Consider the following 19,770-nt stretch of genomic DNA (forward strand, 5'->3'; position numbering starts at 1 on the left):
GACTTCTATTGCCTGGACTCTTACAGACAAAAAGAGAATTGCAAACAGGGGGAAATATGTATTCTACATCATCCAAAATAAAACTTGTCATCCTTGGATTCCTTCCTTATCTAAGCCTGGTCTTTAGAACTAAGAAATCTAATTATGTAATGTGGGAAATGGTTTTTAAATATCTTTAAAAGATCATGTATATGTATAAGTCCAAAAACAGTGATGGAAAAAATGTTCTGTTGCCACTGGGTTTTCTCTTTCCCTTCTAGGAGCAGCCTGGACTCCTTTTACCTCCTCTTCTGCCCTCCTGGTTCTTCTCAGTGTTGGACTGTCTTCCAGACCCTCTGAAGAGCACTCCGGGCCCACCCTGCTCACATATGTTAAACTCCCCTCTCCTTCTTTACCTTCTTCCCAAGGTGTCACCTGATTTTCCCTCAGGCCCTTATCTAACTAACACCTCGCTCCTGTGACTAGCAGAGCACAGAACTGGTTGGCCTTGCCCTGTATTTTATAGCCTTTCTTCCATCTACTCAATTCTCTTGACCTAAACTCCAAAGGGGTTGGCCTTTTCCAGGCCAACATGAGAATTTCAGCACAGGCTACCTTGTACTGGAATTCAAACCCAGTCATTACGTCTCAGCATCTAGTCTGGATACTTAGATTTTTACAGGCAGGATTTCATATTCAAATACGGTAGGCAACCCAAAATTATCATTCTTTTGATGCTGTTTTTAAGAAATGCACCAATACAAGGCAAACACACGCACACACACACGCATGCACACACTACCTTAGAAATAACTAAATAACAACCAATATTGTCACTGTTATTATTATTAGGCTATCATAAACAGTTTCTATGAAGCAACAGCTAAGACAGAATAGCTGAGCAGTTAAGAACTCTGATTCTGGAGCCACACTTCCAGGGTCAAATTTAAGCTCTGCTACCTGACCTAGTTTGGCAAGTGAACTAATTTCTCCATGCCTCAGCTTTGTCATCTGTAAAATGGGGCTAATAAAAGGGCCTACCTCTTAGGGTTATCACAAGGGTTAAATGAGTTAATATTTGAGCAGACCCAGAGGTGCACTTCAAGGGAGAACTTGCTGCCCAGAAGCAGGGAGGATGGGAAGCAGACAAACTCCAGCTCTCAGCAACTCCAGTGTGCCTCAGCTACACAGCAGCCTTGGCCAAGGCCATGCCCTTCCTGGGGGAGCCCACATTTGGTGCCTGAACAAGGTGGGGGTAGAAAGGCAGGCCATTCCAGTCCCATGCAGGACACTCTGCCAGGCAGCACATGCCTCAAGTCCCTGCCTGGTTCCCAGACTCCCTGAGCCTGTAGTGCAGTTTGACTTCTTGCTTTCTCTGCCTCTTCTTCAAAGGTGTTAATCCCTAATAAGCATCTTACACCCCAAACTCTGTCTCCACTATAGCTTCCAATGAACTCAACCTGAGACAGCTTTTGTCAAGTATTTAGAAAGGTACCTGGAGCTTGATGAACATTCTACAAGTGCTTGTTAGATAAAATTAAATAAGTAATCGGGAAAGGCAGCACCTTCATTGCTCACCCCTCTTAGAGAAGAAGCTATAGTTAACGTTCAATATCAGGTTACTTTAAAGAGCCTAAGCGTCTAATCTAATCAGGATGAGGAAACAATAATACTGCTAATAAAGCTACTGACATTGCTTTGTGCTTTGGGATTTTCTTTTTTCACTATTATCTTTCCTGTACTTGATCTTACCAATTCAACTTTTCATTGCTTATAAGTAACATTTAAACTTTAGGTTCAACAACCTTGCCTAATGTCTAGGACGAATTTATATGTAACCCATATGGCATCTAGAATCAAGACTTCTCAGTGGTGGAAAAGACATCTCAGGGCAGAGTCTTTATATGTCAACCCAAAGAGGATTGTTCTCAGGCTGTGTAACAGGGAAACGAGTGGACTCTGGCCTTGGGACTCTGGAGTCCTCAACAGCTCTGAGGTTTTATTTCATCTGCAGACGTGTGGCTGTGCATTATTCATTAACTAATTCATTCACTCATTCATTCAGTCAATAAATCTTTGCTCCCAATTTCATTTCACTTCATGAATTAGAAAGACAAGTGTCTGCTCTCAAGGCTCTTACCCTCTGATATGGAAAGATCACACCAGGTAATAAACAAGACAATTAAAGATTGAGGTAAGATGTGGAGAAGATGAGGATGCGCTAAAAGAACCCTGGCAGGGGCGTATATTAGGGAAGGTGTCTCGCAGAAGGTGACATTTGAGTGAAGAATTTAAGAATAAGAAACCAAAAAAGTGCCTGGGGAAGCACGCTCCCAGCAGGAGGACCAGCAAGTGAAAAGACCCTGAGGAATGAGTGTGCTCTGCTGTTGGGAAAACCCCACGGAGGCCAGTTTTGGCTTAAGAGAGTGAGCAAGGGAGAGGAGTACGGCCTCCAAGAGAAGGTGGAGAAAGAGGGCCAGACCCCACAGGGCTTTAAAAGCCATGGAAAGGAATTAGGGTTTCATCCTAAATACCATGAGAACCCACCAGGTGATTTTTTTTTTTTCCTTTTTTTTTTATGCGGTACGCGGGCCTCTCACTGTTGCGGCCTCTCCCATTGCGGAGCACAGGCTCCGGACGCGCAGGCTCAGCGGCCATGGCTCACGGGCCCAGCCGCTCCGCTGCATGTGGGATCTTCCCGGACTGGTGCACGAACCCGGGTCCCCTGCATTGGCAGGCGGACTCTCAACCACTGTGCCACCAGGGAAGCCCTGATTAATTCTTAAGTTTAAGAGTAACACTGAGCCAACCAAGGCCAAGGTTATGAATGAATGAAATGTGATGGGTTTAATCAGTGTAGATTACCAATTTGAACTTCTGCAATTTAAAACATTTTCTTCAACTCTTTAATTAATCTTTCTCTATGGAATAAATTAATCATTTGGAGGTGGAATGAAACCAGCCTCTGAATTCAAAACACTTTATTTTTATTTTGGGGGCTATGCTACCACGTTGGCAGTGGAGCTCTTAGACCCATTCTGAATATTGTCAGATGGAACAGGCAGTGTGCAGAGAGGAATCTACAATATGAGGAAGTAGAGATGCCCTGAAGAAACTCATATGGAAAAGGAGGGCAAGTATTTTAAGTACAAATATGTATATGGTTGTTTGGGCCTCTTTTAAGAAAGTAAAAAAGATCATAATCACAACTAAAACGGAGCCCAGCTCAATAAAGAATTGTTGAATAAATAAATGAAGTCTGTTTTCTCTGAATCTCTTTGGTTAGTCAAATTTGGATGCCCAGTTTAAATTCCCAGGTCCCTCCTGGATGGTGGTTTGTTCAGAAGCTGTCTGTGTTAATCCCTGCTCTGTGTGGTTCACCTTTTAAGAAATCTAGAAATCTGTGTCACTCAAACACATTTCCTCTAAAAATCAAATGACCACCTGGCAGCCTGACTCCTGAGTTTTCCTGCCCATTAGTCAGGATTTCCAGCAGACTGTTAATTCTGAATCTTCGTCTCCTTCCACGCAGCCAAGCCACACGAGTTTCCATGAAACTACCAAACTAAGAAATCCATTATGCCACTTGACACCAAGAAAGTAAAATCACAGAGGCAATAAAAAGGAGGACTATAAACCAGCAGATGAAAACAGAAACATCAAGCATAATGAGAAGAGTGAAATGAGGCCCGGGGCTCCGCCACATAGGCCTGTCCCATTCCTTACTGGTACAAGGCTGGCTGAGCACAGATCTGCCTCTTGGAATTGCTGAAAGGTAAGGCTGGAGAGGAGGCACAGAAGCACATCCTTGGCTCTCAGTCCCAGCACAAAGCCCTGTATCTTAAAATATCTTTCATTCATGCTGCCAGTTCCAAAGACTGGAAGCAGCATTCTTTTGTGCTTCTTTCTGGGCGAGGGCTCTTGCTACCTTCCACAGGAGTGAGCCAGCTTGGGGTGCACTCCTACGACATCTCAGACATGATAAAGGGCCCACAGTGACATCCCCGGGGTAGGAAGCAGTGCATACCTTTGAAGCCCTGAACTCCTCCTGGGAAATGGGCTCATTATTACCCTTTTCAGTCTGGAGGTTTTCTGCAATCAATCCTTCCTGCGCTAAGTAATTAAAACGCAAGCAGGAGTCTGGTTCTAGCTTCCTCATAAATAAACTGAAAATAATGAAATGTTAGCTACTGGCATTGACTGCCAAGTTTTATGGTTGTCCCCTAATTACACTGGTACAACACAAATTTTTGTGTGTGTCTAAAATAATATTTGATAACCGTGACCATAGTTCCTAGAATAATTAAGAACTTTAATCATGTACTGAAATACAGAAAAATAGCTTGATAACTATTTGCCCTCCTACCTAACGAGGTAACCAAAGAATGCTGAGTTTGTATATTTTCTGCCTACGTGAATATTTATCCTGAGCAGGACTGGCCTGACGAAAACAATTATGAAGAGTTGAAAGCCTGACCAGCCTGTAAAATGGTACATTAGCTTTTTCCTCAAAGTGGGCTGCAGCCACCTTTTGGGGTCTGGGGCAGGGAGGGAATCAAGCCACAGGATGAACAGGGTAAACATTTAGATGCTTTAATTTTGCTGTATTTATGGGTGTGGGGAGCACATTATGTTTATATCAAAAATAAACATGGCGATACTGTTGAACAGAGTGCAAAAGTCGCACAAATTTCTCAATATTACAGACATTTTGAGCTGCCAGCTACATCCACAGGGGTCCTCACAGGTCCTCCTTCATTGTAGGGGGTTCTCTGTGGAACCATTTGTAAAGTGCTCCCGTAATATCAGGAAGCAATGACTTGCCAAATAAAAAGGCAAATGTTTCTGATGTACAAGTTTCTACTCCAGATTAGATCAGATGGATTTCACATCATATATATGAGTAACAGGAATCTTAAAGCACCTTTTAGATAACTGGCTCTCCACTGGGGGCAAGTTTTCCCCACCCCACTCAGGGACATTTGACACTTGTCAATGTCTGAGGAATTTTTGGCTGTCACCACTTCCGGGGGGCAGCTACTGGCATCTAGTGCTCAACATCCTACAATGCACAGGACAGCTCCCTACCACAAAGAATTTCTCAGCCTAAAATATCAATAGCGCTGAGGACGAGAAACCCTGCTCCTGCCAATGTGTATATATACGCAGAAAACAAGTGGTCTGAAAGTCAAAGGCAGGCCTCGGGGATCGGGGCCCACAGTCACAGTGTAAAGGAAGAAGGCACATATCTACCCGGACCAGGGCAGGAGACAAAACCAGCCTCTGGAAACAGGGGTTCAGCTGGTGACCAGACCAGACGGAGTGCGTTTAGAAATCGGGCCACGAATAGAGCTGCTGTGCAGTCTTTGCAGACTTGCTTTGGTGGGATGGTGGAAGGGGCTGCCGTGCTTGTGGTCAGAGATGTGCCAGCTCCTCCAGACAGCTGCCTTAATCCTCCCAATGGGAGTGACTCTCCCCACTCAGTGCTCAGGTTGTAGATCTGAGGCCTTTATTATCTTACCCACTGCATTCTACATTGGACCCCAGAGTGAGTTGTGAGCTTCTTCAGGACAAGACCCATGCATTTTCATATATCTCTTCTTGGTCCAGGGTATCACAGCACCTAGCAATGCTCATAACATGGCTGCTGAATTGACGTCAATGCCATATTCTCCCCACAGTATTAGAAATTCTGCATGCCTACATTTGAATAAAACATATTAAATGGGAAGGAGAGAGAAGGACGTGATCTACTATTTTCATCTGGGAAGATCATTTAGCAAAGTCTATCTTCAAAGACCTGTGTATATTTCTTTTTCGATGCTGACTTTCTTTAGCCTTTTTAGTAGTTTCTAGCAGTAATACAGTTCACTGTTGCATTTCATAAAAGGGTCACAATCTTGGTTAATGTTTTTTAGACAAAAATGCCCATAATCAAAGCCCAGAGCAAAGTTTGCCTGTCCTTCTCTCTACAACTTTTTAAAAATTCAAGCTCTATAATTCATTTATTTGCTAATGAATTTCCCTGTCAGGGGTAGTGTGACTCTGCTCAGCTTTAATTATAACAAAAAATTCATTTAGGCTTTCTCCCTGCTCTCCATATTGGAAATGAACTGTTCTATAGAATGACTGAGAAGGAACAAAGCATTTTTGGAATAAAAGGCAATTTTCCAGTTTAAAATGTTCTGGGCAGGTTCAGTACCTTCCTGTTCTTTACACTCCTAAAATGTAAGAATTTTAGGAATGTAAAGAACATCTCAAGCAATCCGAGTATCTTCAACTCCACTGACAATGTAAATCAAAGGGTTATTCTTCACCCTACAAAACCACTTATTGAAAGATTCAACCCAAGGTTATTTTCATTCAGCAGCACCTACCATTTAAATTTAGATGGCCTTTACACAGCTTTTTTGCAGTACGCGGGCTTCTCACTGTTGTGGCCTCTCCCGTTGCGGAGCACAGGCTCCGAACGCGCAGGCTCAGTGGCCATGGCTCACGGGCCCAGTCGCTCCGCGGCATGTGGGATCTTCCCGGACCGGGGCACGAACCCGTGTCCCCTGCATCGGCAGGCAGACTCTCAACCACTGCGCCACCAGGGAAGCCCCAGAAGAACTTTCTAAGAGCTAAGAAGGAATGATGAATGAGCCCAACCTCTTAATTTTGCGGTGAGGAAACTGAGGCTTAGAAGTCAATTTGAACTCTCAGAGCTATGTAATGACAACGGCTAGGACTTTTCAAGGGCGCACAGCTTCTCTTATCTTCATCATTCCCACCGTTGTCTAAGCCACCATTATATCTTGCTTGGATTGCTGCAGGAGCTTCGTAAGTCCTGCTTCTACCTGCCTCCTACACACTGCCCTCCTCAGAGAGACCACTTCACACAGCAGCCAGAGGGATACATCCACAACAGAAGGCAAGCTATGTCACTCCTTTGCTCAAAAACTTCCAATATCTTCCCACCTCTCCCAAGGAAAAGCCAATCTTCGCAGTGTCTACATGGCCTATTCCATTTCTAATTACTTACCTCTTCCGTCTCTGCACCCCAGCTGCACCCAACACTTTCTTCCCTTACTCCACCCTAGGGACTTTGCCCTTGCAGTTCCCTCTGCCAGCAACCTCTTCTTCCAGACTTCCAAATGCCTCCCCCACTCCCTCCCTCCCTTTAGGGGTCCTCAAACTCACTCTACCATAGGTGGCTTCCCTGATAACACTGTAAACAGCATCGCCCCACCTCCTACCTCTCTCTTTCACCTTACTTGCTTTACTATTTTTTTCTAATACTTTTACCACTTGACATATTATATATTTATTTGTTTATTAACTGCCTTTCGCCATTAGAATGTAAGATCAACAAAAAAATCCCCACTGAGGTTCCTTAAAGAACTAAAAATAGAGTTACGATATGATCCAGCAATCCCACTCCTGGGCATATATCTGGAAAAGATAAAAACTCTAATTTGAAAAGATATATGCACCCCAATGTTCATAGCAGCACTATTTACAATAGCCAAGACATGGAAGCAACCTAAATGTCCATCAACAGATAAATGAATCAAGAAGATGTGTTATGTATATACAATGGAATATTACTCAGCCATAAAAAAGAATGAAATAATGCCATTTGCAGTAACATGGATGGACCCAGAGATTATCATACTAAGTGAAGTAAGTCAGACAGAGAAAGACAAATATCATATGGTATCACTTATATGTGGAATCTAAGAAAAAGATACAAATGAATTCATTTATAAAACAGAAACAGACCCACAGACATAGAAAACAAATTTATGGATACCAAAGGGGAAAGGGGTAGGGAGGAATAAATTAGGAGTCTGGGAGTAACAGATACACACTACTATATCTAAAATAGATAAACAACAAGGTCCTACTGTATAGCACAGGGAACTATATTCAATAACTTGTAATAACCTAAAATGGAAAAGAATCTGAAAAAGAACAGCTGACTCACTTTGCTGTACACCTGACTCTAATACAACATTGTACATCAACTATATTTCAATTTAAAAAACAATTTTAAAATAATAATAAAGTAGAAGCACACAAAAATGTCCCCCCTAGATTCCCCAATGCCTGGTACATGGCAAGCCCTCAAGATGCTTGTAGATATGAAGAGTAGCGCTTACTAAGTGCCAGCTACTATTCTAAGGAAGGTACAGGAACCAATTTACCTAATCTTCCCAATAACACAAGATAGGCACTATTGTCATCATTGCTGTCATCTCTGGTTCACAGATGAAGAAACTGAGGCACAGATAAGTTTAGTAACACGTCCAAGATCACCCAGCTAGTCAATTGTAGAGCCAGGATTTGAACCTAGGGCACACATTCTTTAACCACCATGATGTATTCTGTCACTCTTAGCTTAGCTAATGACAAAAAAAGACTTCAATGAGTGTCCCCTATACCAAACTCTCAGAAATTGAGATATATCAAAGTGTGCTTTCAAAATGTCAGTTGTTTCCTATGACTGCCTAACATTTTAAAATAATCTATAAGGTATGATTTTGAGCTAAGACTGGTAAACAAGAGCAAAAGTGTGAGCCACAGTTGTGCTGCACTTCAGCCTCAAGTTCAGAGCACACAAAGGATATGACTTTGGTTTACAAGCGTGTGCAGGTAATTCTCCCTACTCAACTGAGATTACCATGATTAGCTCTGGTCCATAAAGGGAAAGCTAAGACACAAAAGCCTCAGTGATGTTCCAGGCCACACAGCCAGCAACAGTGGCAGGAAGGGAGCCTCTGAGGGCCCCTCTGGGATTGCAGCAGGTCACACATGCTCCCTGCTTATTAGTATAAAACACCAGGGTGATTCACACAATGGAATGTTTAAGCCAAGATGTCACCTAATAGAGGTTATGTTGATACAGCTTTACCTGAGAAGTTACATAATCGTCCTACTGTGGAAACGCCATAAAGGAATTTGTGCCTTGGAATAAAGAGAGGTGGACCCCCTAGGAATTACTCCACAAAGGATATCAGGAGATTTTCAGTGTGAAATTCACTAGCCTAGACTGGACAGGTGACTTGTCAAAAACGGCCCAATGAAGACTTTCTGAGAGCGGTCACTGTGCCCAGTTCAATTTGGTAAGACTTAACCAGACCCCTGCCTGAGAGAGCCTCCAGGGACCCCCAGACTTGCCCATCTTTCCACAGGGGAGGGAGGTGTGCTCTGTACATCTCCTGTATAAATATAAAAGTCCCTACTGTGAGTCCTCTCTGCCTCCTGCTTTTAGATCAAATATTTATTTATGCAAGCCTAGAGGCCTTTCATTATCTTTCTACCCTAGAAAGCCGAATGAATCTTTCCTCGCTCTTTGTTGGCATTCTCTGAAAGAAATCTCGAGCTCTGGAATACCACCTCCACCTCCAATCCTCCCTTGACCTCGCCCTCCACTGTCCCACCTGCCCCAAGACACAACCTGAGAAGGAAGGCGGGGAGGTGGCTGGAGGGGAGGAGCGGTGATGTCACCAGCACCTGTCACCTGGCAGGCCCCAGCCCCACCCACCCAGCCGCCGAAGAGTGCCGACCGGGCGCCCGCCCTCCCGCACGCCCCGACCCTGGTAGGCCAGTCCCTCCCGCCCCAGCCTCCTGCCACCGTCCAATGGCCGAAGGGCAGGGCAAGCTGAGCAAGCCGCTGCAGCCCAGCCGGCTCCCCGCCCTGTTCCCGGTTCCCCAGCCGGGCTCCGGCGGCCTTTAAATGCAGCCCAGAGCCAGCACGGCGCACCCTCGACTCCTTTTTCCTCGGGCAGTAGCACCCCGAGGAAGAAAGCAGCCTCGACTCGGCAGCGCGGTCCGGGCTGCGGCGGCCACCTCCGACCTCTGGGCCAGCGCCGCCTTCCCGGCCTCCGCCTTCTCCTCCCCCTCCCCCCGGCCCCGCCAGCCGGGTCGGCGCCGGGCCCCCGGGAGTGCACGCCCGCGCGCCCGTGTGTGTGTGCGCGCACGAGCCAGTCTCGGACCCGCGCCCCCGCCCGGCGCAGGACCGCCTCTGAAGCCCAGCCCGCGCGCCGTGTCCCACGTCCCCCACCGCCCGGCCGCCAGCCGCGCACCCCGCCGCGCTGCGCGAGAAGATGGCGGGGTCGGTGGCCGACAGCGATGCAGTAGTGGTGAGTGCGGCGGGCGCACGCGAGGCGCCCCCTTCCCGCAGCCCGCACGGCCTCTTCGCCGGCTCCGGCTCGGCAGAGGCCCAACCCCGCGCCCCACGCGTGAGAAGGCGCCCCAGTACCTGGTAGCGGGAGCCGGCTGTGCGCGGCGGACGTGAGGGGCCGGAGGGCTGCCCCAGCTGGAGGGCCGCTGGCCGAGGGGAGGTGTTGGGGGCGGCCCGCGGGGTGGGGGTGACCGACAGTCCCCTCCGCGCTGTGCAGCCTCCGGCCAGGTGTGTGCATGTTGCACGTGTGAGTGTGCGCCTGTGTGTGTCCGGCGCGCGCGCCCCGCGCCGTTCCGGGGATTTCCCCCTTGGAAATGGGTCCGCGCCAGGGGCTCGCGAGAGAAGTTGAGCGCGGCCGCTGCACTCCAGCCATGTCCCCGAGGACAGGCCTGGGCGACGGCGGTTCCATGGGCGTTTGCGGTTGGAGAGGGGCCTTCCCTCCTTCGGCGCGGGGCTCTGGCTCCCCAGTGGGCCTCGACCTTCATTTTGATCTAGATCTGAAGGGTCTGAGGATCATCAGAGGCTTAGCTACCTGGTGGAAAGGACGGGTTTTGTTCCGGGAGTTTATGCGGTTATTCAGTGGGCTGTGAGGTGGGAGCTTTTGCAGAGGCTTCCTGTGTTCTATGGAGGACTGCTGGATTCCTCCAGATTTGTGTAGGTTCTTCCCCGCTCCCTCTAACACCCCCCTCCAAAAGCTTTTGGAAAGCCAATCTGTGTGCTTCTATTTTTAGAAACTAGATGATGGGCATTTAAACAACTCCTTGGGCTCTCCAGTTCAAGCCGACGTGTACTTCCCACGACTGGTAAATGATTTTGTTCTGTGCTCTGTGTCTGCCTGTACCCTCTTCTTTCTTCTTTCCTTAGGTCAGGTCCTAAGGATCTGAGGCCTTGGCTCTTCCCTAACAGGCTGTAAACTTTCTGTCTCTCCTCTCATCCTTTGCAGATCGTGCCATTTTGTGGGCACATTAAAGGTGGCATGAGACCAGGCAAGAAGGTATTAGTGATGGGCATCGTAGACCTCAACCCTGAGAGGTAAGGCAGAGTCCTTGTCACCTAGACCTATCAGGCAGTTACAAGGTCCTGCCCACTCCTGTTGTGGTTTACTGCCCCTCCTCTTCCCACCCCTGTGGCCAGTGTTGCTAGTTTGAAGTGCCAAGAAAGTACTATGTTCCCATGAAAAGAATGTGTATGAATCCCATCCATCGTTTCTCTAGACAGCTATTTATATCAGAGATTATAAATATAGACCCACATCATTTTCTCTTTGACCCTTAGGGAGGCTAAAGGATTTTTTTTTTCCCAAACATGGTGTTTGGAGTAAGAACTATCAGTATAAATGAGAACCAAACTTTACGAGATATTGTTTCCCCTGGTCAATTAATGGGGCTGTTTTTGAGTCTTCTGAAATGGATTAAGACACAGATGTGTGAGTAGTTTGGGGTATATGAAATGTCTACAGTTAGTTATTTTCATCTCCACTGAAGTTTTCACCAGGGCCTCCTCTGGGTAGCAAACCAGTTTGATTGTAATCCTATTTCTCCATAGTCTAAACCCCCCAACGCCTGCCCCCATATGAAGGGTAGTGGCCCATTAAAAGCTGACAAAGCCAAAGAAGAAGAAGGAAATGGGAGCCTGGGTCATTGTTAATGTTGTTTTGCTCAACCGTGAGTAAATGAGATGATTTTCTTTTCAGCTTTGCCATCAGCTTGACCTGTGGTGATTCGGAGGATCCTCCCGCCGATGTGGCAATTGAACTCAAAGCTGTGTTCACAGATCGGCAGCTACTCAGAAATTCTTGTATATCTGGGGAAAGGGGTGAAGAACAGTCAGCGATCCCTTACTTCCCATTCATCCCAGACCAACCGTTCAGGGTGAGTGCCTCGAGTGCTTCCGCTCCAACCACTGGCAGGATGGTGATGTTCTCATCTAGTATGTGCCAAGAACACTTTTAAGCAGCCAGAATTTTTGCAATTCTATTTAGCCAATACGTGTAAATAAACCCATATTTACATGTCTAGATTGTTAAAAATAAATACTTTTCTATGTAGTATTTAACATAGTACTAGGCATATAATAGACACCTGTCCCAAAATATATTTGATTAATAAATAATAATAAGTATCTAGAATTTTCCTCATTTTTTTTCTCAACCTTTAAGTAGCACCAAACCATATCAGTTATGTCTTTTTTAAAGAATCTAGTTGATTATCATTTTATTTTCTCTTGTTCCCTTTGCTAGTGAGGACTTAGTCATGTCCTTGTTTCCCTCTCTGGGTTAAGTAGCCTCAGTCTGTTTCACTGTCACAGTCTCTGTGGCTGACAGATTCCTTCCCTTGGGCCTGGATGAGTATAGATTTGCTCCCCACTGTCTGTCAGGCAGGAAACACAGCCCAAATTTCCATTTCAATCCAGCAGCATTAGCAGCACCTTCCTCTATGAAGGACAATACCAAGTAAGAGATGCAAGTCAGTAATGTGTTAGGAAAGGATTTACTGACGTGTCAGACCTGGTGATGAAGTGTCTACATTACGCCTTGTTAACATACATCACACTAATGACAACCCAGTTAAAAGCTCCCTGTTGCATAAACACCTAACAAAGCAGAACTACCCTTAACCTGTTGCTCCTCGTCTAAAAATTTACAGGGGCCTATGAATAAGTCATAATTTTTCTTCCCATCTTACAGTCTGGGGGGAAAGCAAGAATCCGTGACTGTCACATCAATGGTAGAATAGAGACTAATTGCCCTTCTAATTGTAGCCTGGGGAAGATACCCCTACCCTTCTCTAGAATGGTAATGACCCTGAGGCTCCCCTGAACTGTGTCAGTTTCTTACTGGTGAATCTTAATGCAGAGCTCGTGAGTGTGAGTAACCAAAGCTTCTGCCAGGAGGAATAGTGCTCCCCAAGAACAAAACTGAAATGAAATCACCCCTTCTTGGTGATATAATTTTAGTAATAATATGAATTAAATGTGACTGATATACGGAGTCTCTCCTTGCATGATGAATACAAATGCTTTTAATAAATACATAGCACAGGACCAATGATTAAACTCTATGGTGAATTACTTAAGTTTCAAAAAAAGAGGAAGAAAAAGCTTTTACCATATGGAATCAGTATTTCTGTTTGGCTTAACAAAGCCTTGTTAATTACACATCCTTGGTCAAATGGTAATTACTGTGTAACCTTCTCTCTGCTTAGTGTTTAGGGGTGTCTAGACTATTATTACATGCTACTAATGGGTACCAGTTCTGCTTTGCGAGGGGCCTCTCTGAAGGTGGGATAGAATTGTCCAGGGGATGAGTATGGAGGCATTAAGTGCCGTATAAATAAATCTCTGCCACTTTCCATCACTTTCTGGCATGCAAGGAGAAGGGAGAAACTAAAGCAATTTTAAATCTTTAAAGGACATTGAATGGTGTAGAGCAGTGCTTCACAAAGTGTGTTCCTTATTCTAGCAACACCAGCATCATCTTGGAACTTGATGGAAAAGCACATTCTTAGACCTTACCCTAGCCCTACTAAGTGGAAATTTTGGTGGGTGGCGTCCAGCAGTCTGTGTTCTAACACGCCTTCTGTATGATCCCAGTGCACTCCCGTGTTTGAGAACCACTGAGGATGTTGCCTTTCTCCAAAATGAAGTACTGTTTGTTCGTTTTCCCCAGCAGGGTTCATTGAAATTATGAACTGAGGTTATTTTTTTGTTTCTTCCAGGTGGAAATCCTTTGTGAGCACCCACGTTTCAGAGTGTTTGTGGATGGACACCAACTTTTTGATTTTTACCACCGCATTCAAACGTTATCTGCAATCGACACCATAAAGATAAACGGGGACCTCCAGATCACTAAGCTTGGCTGACGTTGTTTAAACTGCGTCTGTTTCAGATAGCATCAGGTGCCACAACTATATGACTGTTGGTCTGGAAGAAGTGTCCTAGCAAGATCTGAAGACTTAAAAAGAAAACAAAAACGAAAAGGGAAACTTCACCGTCTCTTCTTTCTGTGCGGTTTAAACCCAAAATGACTTCAACAGTGGTTTGCCCTTAGGAAGCTGTCGGAACAAAGACACCGAGCCATTATTTCCAGAACAAAGTAATACGCTTACGCTGGATTTTATTCAGACTAAACTGAACTGGATTTGTGATTTGGTAGTAAGTTATTCATCGTTTCAAAGCTGATGTTTAGAACAAAAGTGCTAAAGACTTAAAACAACAAAGACGGTACACAGCAGTCAACTCATTTCTGCACTGAAGTGTGTAGCACAACCGACATTTTAGTCAGGGTATTAACATAGAATGTAGGTTGTTCAAGGTTTGTTTTGTTTTGTTTTGTTGCACAGCATAATGTTAATTCAGATTTTTAAAGCTTTCTTGTAGTTATTTATTTCTACTCAGTGTATGAGAGAATGATTAATGTCTCAAGAACAGCAAGTTACGAACTTTTGAATGTACAATTATCTTAGGTCTGGGGGGAAAATTACCTATTCCATCATGATAAAGGTGAATTTCTACCTTAAAGAGTTGAGTCTTATCCTCCATACCCCTAAACTTAGGATATCTTGATATAAATTGCTGTAAGTGCTTTTGGGAAAGCTTTGCAACGTTTCGTAAGACTGCTTTTCAAGTTATTGATGATTATTTACATTGCTTTTTCTCCTTACTGTGAATTAGCACAGTATTGGCTTCCTTAAGACTAACTACTTTTCCCTAGACCTACATAATAGCTCATTAAGTTGTTATTAAGCTAATTGAAAACACGTAAGAAGTGATTGCATAGACAATTTTTAAATGACTATTATATAAACTTTTGAAAGTACAGTATGAAAATGATTCTGGAATGCAATGGAAAGCAGAAGCAAATGGCCCCAAATAACTTACCCGGAAATAATTTATATCAACTTAAGCTGTTAGCTCATTGTATCCCTTTTATTATGTGACCCTCACTGATATCCCTAAGCAATGCCTTTGGAGCTTCGGAGTAGAGGGTGCTTTCTACTGTGTTGGCTCTGCTGAGATATTAGGATAAGACAGGATCCAAATTAGGAAATGATCCAGTTAGTTTATCTGAAAAATTAACTCCCAGGACTCTAGCTCTTTGAGTCCAGCCAATAGTGTGAATGCTCCTAATTAAGCTTTAGGTGTTTCCCTGTACTTGTGGAACTGGTTAGACAGCAGGGAGTCTCTAGGAGAAGCCTGCAGTGATACAGATGTCACCGCACAGCAAGGGATAGTTGGAGTCCTGGGTGCTGGATTTCACAAACTCTACTGGCCCTGGAGAGAAGGACCCTTGGCATTGCTTTGGTTAGCTGGTGGGGAGAAGAGGGGGTGCTGGGGTGGGGTGTGTATTTATATATAATTTAGGTTTTGTCTGTAGAGCATACTGCATCTTGTTATGACACGTCCTTCTCCTGCTTTGCTTTTGAGTTTCTTTACACAACATGCAGAGGCACTGAAGTGACCATGTCATATTCATGTGTCGAGAATGTAGACAGTGTTTCAGTACCAAAGTCTAAGAAAAAGCAAACTAAAATCATGAATTTTTTATAGGTGATATATTTGGATTCTTCTCAACTTTTAAACTGTTTAGCACAGTTCCACTGTGTTATATAAGAAGATGCTTTATCCAACAAGGCTGGCTGAGTATTGAAAAGCTAATATGTACCAGCTGAGTTAAGCAGCCATATTCAGCCAGGAGGGCTGTTCTGTGGCTCTGGCTATTTTTGAGCCTGTGATTAACTTGTAGAGCCACTAGGTTTTGATGTGTGTTTGTAGAGAGACTTAGAGGGCACCCTGAAATATATTGGTAGGGGTTTTGATTCTCCTTATGGTGGAAGACCCCCACAGGAGGTTTCCTTTGAGTGGCCATCCATTCCCACCCACTGCATAATTCAGCAGAAACTAGAGGAGTTGGGAGTATAACTGTTTGGAACTGACACTGTTCTCTCTACCTATCAGCTAACTGGTTAGCAGCCAAGCCCTTAGGCAGCCTAGTGTAAAGATTCACTGTTAACCCTTCATTTCTGTATGGGGAACCTCTTGGTTAAGCCTACTGGAATTAATCTAAATGATGTGATGATTTGATTCAGGTATAGTTAAATTAGCAAGGGGCTAATCCAGCTGTACTAATCATTAGCTGTAAACTGGAAACAATGTTCACATCCTCTCATCAGCATGCGAGGTCTAAGGTGGGAATTCAGGATGGAAAGTGCAATTTTAAGCTTCACAGGAAAGCATTTCGGTATGTAAGGTGTTATTTATGACCAGAGCCCTAATTTTGCAATATGACCAAAACCAAGGAACATAGATAACAATCAGGCTCTGGGGGAATAATAGGCAGGCTTTAGACAATCTGTTCATTTCTGCATCAAAATTGGAGTGAATGTATATATCTACTTAAAAGTTAATAGAAGTGATTTCTACTTTCTGGGCTATCCCAGAATTGTCTTAATTTTTTTTTTTTTAATTTGAAACCCCATTTCATATCTTGCCAACCTCAGTTCAAAACCTCCTAAGAGATGACTCTTAGAATTATTGGTGATTTGTTAAAATGGCAAGTCCTTTCATTTGTATTAAAAAGCAATTATCCAAAAAGAGGGAGAGAGCCCTGTTGCCTTGGGAGAAACAGCCTTGGCATTTTCCAGCTACATTATTAATGTAGAAATAATGTTCCTATGATGACATATTTTTGAAGAAACACTTTCTTATTTACTGCGTGGTGTAAAATGTTGCTAAATGTGTTCTTACATTATTATGTCACTGCTGAAAGTTATTTGCACTATAATAAAGGAATTTTCTACAAAAGGGTTTCCAGTTTATAAGGTGCTAAATTTGGCACGGGGTGTAATGTACTTAGCATGGACCGTATGGTAGAGCAATCCTCCCTCACTTTCACACACACACTCCAAGACCACTTGTTTGTGGGTTGCCAACATTGATAAACTGATCAAGGGAAGGAAAGTGTCTGAACCCCTCAGAGACCTAATGAGTTCATGTTGTGTGTGCAATGGGTTCTTTTAAAATATAATTTGCATACAGTAAATTCACATTTTTCTTGGTGTGCAGTTTTACGAGTTTTAACACATGCATAGACTCACGTAACAATCACCTCGATCAGGATGTAGAATCCTTCCATCACCCCCCAAAAATTCCCTTGGGCTACCCCTTTGTAGTTAAACTTGCCCCCCACTCCTAGCACTAATCAGGCAACCACTGACCCATTCCACCTACCTGTAGTTTTGCCTTTTCCTGAATGTCATTTGAAGAGAATTATACCATATATAATCCTTGGAGATTGGCTTCTTGCGTAATGCATTTGAGATTCACATTGTGTGTATCAAGTTTTTCCTTTTTTATTGCTGAGTAGTATTCCATTGTGTGGATGTACCCGTTTCTTTATTCATTCACCTGTTAAGGATGCAGAGTCAGTTCTTAATAAATCATTAACACAGTCTTATTAGAACAGTGTATATACAAAAGCAAGATTGCATTTCTCTTGCCTTCTCTTTCCTGTGGTTTGAATGATTAGGAAGGAAACTTGATCCCTTAGCTATTTTGACTACAAATAAAACTGGCTTATAGAATTTTGCCTAGCTTCAGTTATGGGTGGTTTAGCGGAGACAATTTACTCAATATGCTGGATTTAGGGTACCTACTTATACCTTAGTTGGTTTTATTAATCCTTTATTTTTTTTTCATTTTTATTTTTTAAGGAAGCAAAGCTGTGAGGCCAGTCTTTGTCACGGCTTTTGCAGTGAAGTATAGGCAGGGAAAGTCCTGTCAAAGTGGGGACAATTTGCTTAGACTGTTGGGCAGAGATAGGAGAGCTTCCCCCACCCCTGTGGGATATAACATTATACTTGTCCTATGACAGCATTTTGAATTAGACAGTCTGGAAGATATGTATAACTGGAGCCTCCGAGTGCCACAAACACTTAGGACCTTCATTCATTCAGAAGGTATTTATTGAGCTCTGTCAATTGCCATTCTAGGTACTTGGATACATCAGTGAGTAAAACAGACTCTGGTGCTTTTAAACTTTAGTGTGCTTAAGAATCACCCAGGAGTAGAAGTCCAATCTCACCCAGGGAAATTATGTTTCAGTAGGTCTGGAGAAGGTCTCAGGAGTTTGTATTTTTAAGAAACACCCTGTATGGTGTTGGTGGTCCCAGATCCCAAATTAAGCAGCTCTGACTTTGGGAATTCCAGAAACATTCACTGAATCAAACTTGAATTGTGCCAGGCTGTGGGATTCTGATCTGTGGATATCTTTCTGTGGGAATCTCATTTCAACACTGGGGCATCCTGCTCTGCCAAAAGACAATCATGCAACTTTCATCGTAACTTTACAACCAAGTGTCTTCACCCCTGATGTAACCTCTCCTCACTCCCGCCCCTACCTCAATACAAACACTGTAGTAAAAGGAAGTGCCTTTCAGTCGAGTTTTGTAAAGAATCCTCCTTACTGGGGTTGGTTTAGGACCTCAGTAGAACCCTGACACCTATTGTAAGTAGTGGATTCTCTGAGAAAGATTAAGGTTCGTAAGCATTTCAATTAGGTATTCGTTTGCAGAATCACCACGGTGGTTCCCAAACATTCTGCAAGGCATATACACAAGGTGGCTTATAACTTGTGAAGAGGGCAGAGGGCAAGTGGTAATGGCCCAAATGAGCTTTTCACAGCATTTCAGAAATGAATTTCAAGTCTTCCTTTCACTAAATGCAGCTGAGTTTGTACAAGGTACTGCATGCCTAACTTGCTTCCTAATCACCATGTTAATTTCACGATGATTTTTTCCTAAAAAAGGAAAAGTCTCCTGCAAAAGGCAAAGAACTGTCTTGCAAGGCATATATTTCATAATGAATTTAAATGGGTATATACAAGGTGCCAAAGCAATATTCAACCGAGAGAGAGAGAGAAGGGGAAGAAATAGCCGTTGACAATTTCTCTTGCTTGGATATACATTTCCATCTCCCAGGGAAAGATGGTGACTAGGTGAGCAAACACAGAAGATAAGGAGGCATCGTTGTTTGACAGGACAACACAGACAGTTCTAAATAATGGGCTCCGGGAAGTGGCAAGCCAGCCACAGGCCTTGGGGATGATACGGGGTTTGGGGGACCTTCCAAGCTTTCATGAGTAAGAACAATAATAAACATTTGTCAGTAACTCTAGCACCTCCCTTTCTGTCACTATTCCGTCATTAATTCTAAAAAGACAGATGCAAACAATCAAAGCTTACCTGCACAGTTGGTCTTGAAAGGGGAAGAAGAGAAGCAGTGAGGCTGTGATAAGGTGAGAAGGAAGAGGCACCTGGGCCTCAGGGATTTGTTGTGTGTGTTCAGGCAGGCACTTAATTTTTTTTTTATTTATAAATTTTATTTATTTATTTTTGGCTGCGTTGGGTCGTTGTTGCTGCGCACGGGCTCTCTCTAGTTGTGGTGAGCAGAGGCTTCTCTTGGTTTCGGTGCGTAGGCTTCTCATTGCGGTGGCTTCTCTTGTTGCAGAGCACGGGCTCTAGGCGTGCAGGCTCAATAGTTGTGGCGTGCAGACTCAGGAGTTGTGGCGCACGGGCTTACTTGCTCCGCGGCACGTGAGACCTTCCGGACCAGGGCTCAAACCCGTG

At 44.1% G+C, this 19,770-nt stretch overlaps 1 protein-coding gene and 1 long non-coding RNA gene across 2 annotated transcripts; one reads left to right on the plus strand and one right to left on the minus strand.

Moving 5' to 3' along the window:
- Positions 1-9,675: 9,675 nt before the first annotated feature.
- Positions 9,676-16,943, plus strand: LGALSL (galectin like). Its single transcript, XM_032653527.1, has 5 exons — positions 9,676-10,106; positions 10,879-10,950; positions 11,091-11,179; positions 11,841-12,018; positions 13,864-16,943. The coding sequence occupies exons 1-5, from the start codon at positions 10,071-10,073 to the stop codon at positions 14,005-14,007; spliced, it is 519 nt and encodes a 172-aa protein (XP_032509418.1). The 5' UTR covers positions 9,676-10,070; the 3' UTR covers positions 14,008-16,943.
- Positions 14,067-19,596, minus strand: LOC116764702. The gene is made up of 3 exons (XR_004352980.1): positions 19,387-19,596; positions 17,375-17,551; positions 14,067-14,199 (listed from the first exon to the last, which is right to left on the minus strand). It is a non-coding gene; the product is annotated as an uncharacterized LOC116764702 (long non-coding RNA).
- Between the last annotated feature and the right edge of the window lie 174 nt (positions 19,597-19,770).

This window comes from Phocoena sinus, chromosome 13 (assembly GCF_008692025.1).
Source record: "Phocoena sinus isolate mPhoSin1 chromosome 13, mPhoSin1.pri, whole genome shotgun sequence".
NCBI classification, from domain to species: Eukaryota; Metazoa; Chordata; class Mammalia; order Artiodactyla; family Phocoenidae; genus Phocoena; species Phocoena sinus.

What these genes read in the sequence shown, in the direction of transcription:
- LGALSL (XM_032653527.1), top strand. Translation starts at nt 10,071, where the DNA reads ATGGCGGGGTCGGTGGCCGACAGCGATGCAGTAGTG. An exon ending in CCGACAGCGATGCAGTAGTG is followed by an intron (nt 10,107 to 10,878) that starts GTGAGTGCGGCG and finishes TTCTATTTTTAG; the next exon opens with AAACTAGATGATGGGCATTT. An exon ending in ACGTGTACTTCCCACGACTG is followed by an intron (nt 10,951 to 11,090) that starts GTAAATGATTTT and finishes CATCCTTTGCAG; the next exon opens with ATCGTGCCATTTTGTGGGCA.